Source organism: Montipora foliosa, chromosome 3 (genome assembly GCF_036669935.1).
Source record: "Montipora foliosa isolate CH-2021 chromosome 3, ASM3666993v2, whole genome shotgun sequence".
In the NCBI taxonomy this organism is placed as follows: domain Eukaryota; kingdom Metazoa; phylum Cnidaria; class Anthozoa; order Scleractinia; family Acroporidae; genus Montipora; species Montipora foliosa.
This window is the reverse complement of record NC_090871.1, coordinates 3,306,018-3,308,517: the sequence shown is the minus strand read 5'-3', so window position 1 is coordinate 3,308,517 and position 2,500 is coordinate 3,306,018. Positions and strand designations below refer to the sequence as shown.

Below are 2,500 nucleotides of genomic sequence, written 5' to 3'. Positions count from 1 at the left end.
AGTTGAGGGCAAACCGGACTTCAGACAACGACCTGCGCTATGAAACTGAGCCCATTTTTTCCAAGACCTCTGCAAAACACAAAGGAAGCAGCTCAGATCAGTTCCAGGTTGAGGCTGTGACCCTTGGAATGAGCCTTGGAATGAGCGAGTCTTACGAAAGACAGATCGCAACAGACTCTTCCTTGTTTTATAGATCATGTGAAACTCCTTCAATTCGAAAGCAAATGAACAAGGAAGTATTTCAAGAATCCGCAAAATCCGATGGAAATCGAAATCGATGGAAATTGAAATCGAAGACCTCGGAACGTGCTGAAACAACTTCGTTTTGTGTAGGAGGGGAGTTTGGATTAGATTCACAGCAAACAGGAGCCGCTGTACCGGAAAGATCAGTGTTTGGTTCTGTTTTTACAACTAAGCCACAGCTTGACTCTGATGTTGACTCGTTCGATCAATTTCCTGAAGAGTATACAATGGAAGTACCTCCTCAAGAAGTGCAACCAACTGGATTATTTGGATCGTCTTTAGCAACAGATGGAGGAGGGCTCTTTGCTAGCTCTTCAATCAGTCAAGCAACTCAGGAAGCGCAGCCACCTACATTGTTGGGGCAGTCGTTCGCTGCAGGTAAAGGAGGATACGTTGGCTTTTCCTCAAGATCTCCTCCGACTCAAAAGCCTTCACCATTGCAGCCATCCTTCTTCGGTCCTGCTCCTAAAGGCTTTCTGTTTGGCCAATTATCTCAAGCAGCAGAGAAACATACGCATGAGACTGGGCCAGTTCTTACAGATCAAAAGCCGCAAGCTGTCGCGTTGGCTTCTGAAGCACGTCCGAAAGGAATGAGTGGATTCAGTATTGATGAACTTCTACAAGATCAGCAAATCACCGGATCGTGTGCATCACCAATAGTTGTAGGTAAAGGTCTTGCACAACCCCAGCCACCTTCTTTACCAGTTCTACGAGAAACGTCAACTACTACCCCCCGTAAAGGTTTCTCACTTGGTCAACCAGTGGCCGCACAAGCGAAGCCTGTGGGTAATTATGGATTCTCCTTTGGTTCATCTCAAATATCAGCCCGACCTTTGGCCTCTCAAGTGCCTCAGATAGGAACCGGAAGGTTTGGCCAACAATCACAAAGTGCCAGGTTTTTTGGTACAGTTCCGCATCCTATTCCACCGCCAACACCATCTGCTCAACTGCAATCGGCTTCACCTCCTGTACCCGGCGCTGCACCCGCTGCCCTAGTGCAATCGGCTTCACCTCCGATGACCCCAATTGCACCGCCCCCACCACCTGTGCCCTTGGCCTCAAATGCCCTACTGCAATCGGCCGTAACCCCGGAGACGTCAATAGCACTGCACCCTCCACCTCCTCCGCCTCCACCACTGGCATCGACAGCATCACTCCTTCCACCACAGGCACCGCCAAAACCTCCCTTACCTGCTGTAATGGGAGCTCTACCACGGTTTTGCATGAAAGGCGGAATCAGAAAAATGAAGAATGCTGGCCTTTCGTCAGAAGTATCATCAGTAAAAGAATTATCTGAAGTACTGAGAGAATGCGAAGCGAAATCCATGGCCACTTCGTCTTTAAGTCTTGGGGAAGGAGACAGCCACGCAAAGAAGGAGAAGAAGGCAAAAGATGAAAAGTCAGTAGCCACATCTGCAGAGGCAGTCGAACAACCGGAACCAATTCAAACAACCACCCCTCCCTTCGAAGCCTCTCCGCCACCTCTATGCCGACGTCGACGGGCGCTCCCCTTTAATAGGGCTTCCAGGAGAGCGGGTAAGATGAAAATGAATGAAATGTATCGTAGACGTGTTCTTGATCGATTGTTTTATTTGAAGCTCATCCACTTACTCGTCTTGAAAGTCCTACTTAGTATCATTTCTTTCCTTTTTTTGGCTCATTCTCTCAAAAGTGTTCCTGAATTTTATCTGATGAAGTAAGATGGTCCAGTTTAAAATGGTCCTGAGCCGGATTGTTGTTTGTAACATTGACTGATTCTCGACATCCTGAGCGGAAGTCATCTTCAGAGTCACGTGATTAGTGTAGTGTCGTGCAAGCAGTCTGGTCTCCCATCGACGCAGCACCACAGTTTCTTTAGAAACTAGAAATTTGTAGTCTGATCTTTGACCTGATTGGTCTGTAGAAACGTTATGTGATTGGTCAGTCTAGTCAACCTATCTGTTTAGTCAATTTAGCTCGTTGTCTTGTTATCTCTTCCTACAAGTTACAAAGCGTTTCAGGTATGGAATGGAATAAAGGGCCAAAAAAGCGATTTAAAAAAATTATCCCAGCATTGATTTGGAAGAACGGCAGTTCAAACTGCCGAGGTGACATGGAAATTTCAGAGTGAAATAAAAGCGTTTGTAATTTCATCCTTATAGATTTTTTTTTTTTGTGAAAACATCATCACTTTCATGGTAATTCGCTGTCATGGTGATCCTGATTTTATATTTAAACCTGCCATTTTTTACCCTTTACTACATAGTACAACTTTAAC

At 45.8% G+C, this 2,500-nt stretch overlaps 1 protein-coding gene across 2 annotated transcripts in view; it reads left to right on the top strand.

Annotated features, from left to right (window-relative positions):
- LOC137996486 (protein mono-ADP-ribosyltransferase PARP4-like) overlaps positions 1-2,500 on the top strand; it is a 75,458-nt gene that overhangs the window by 65,376 nt on the left and 7,582 nt on the right. For both annotated transcript variants that reach the window (XR_011122319.1, XM_068841925.1), the window contains exon 37: positions 1-1,779. This exon is cut by the window's left edge and continues 15 nt beyond it. Coding sequence is in view for 1 of the 2 variants with exons in the window: in XM_068841925.1 (XP_068698026.1) it covers positions 1-1,779 (1,779 nt within the window). In the remaining variant the exon portion in view is untranslated. The remainder of the gene's footprint in view (positions 1,780-2,500) is intronic.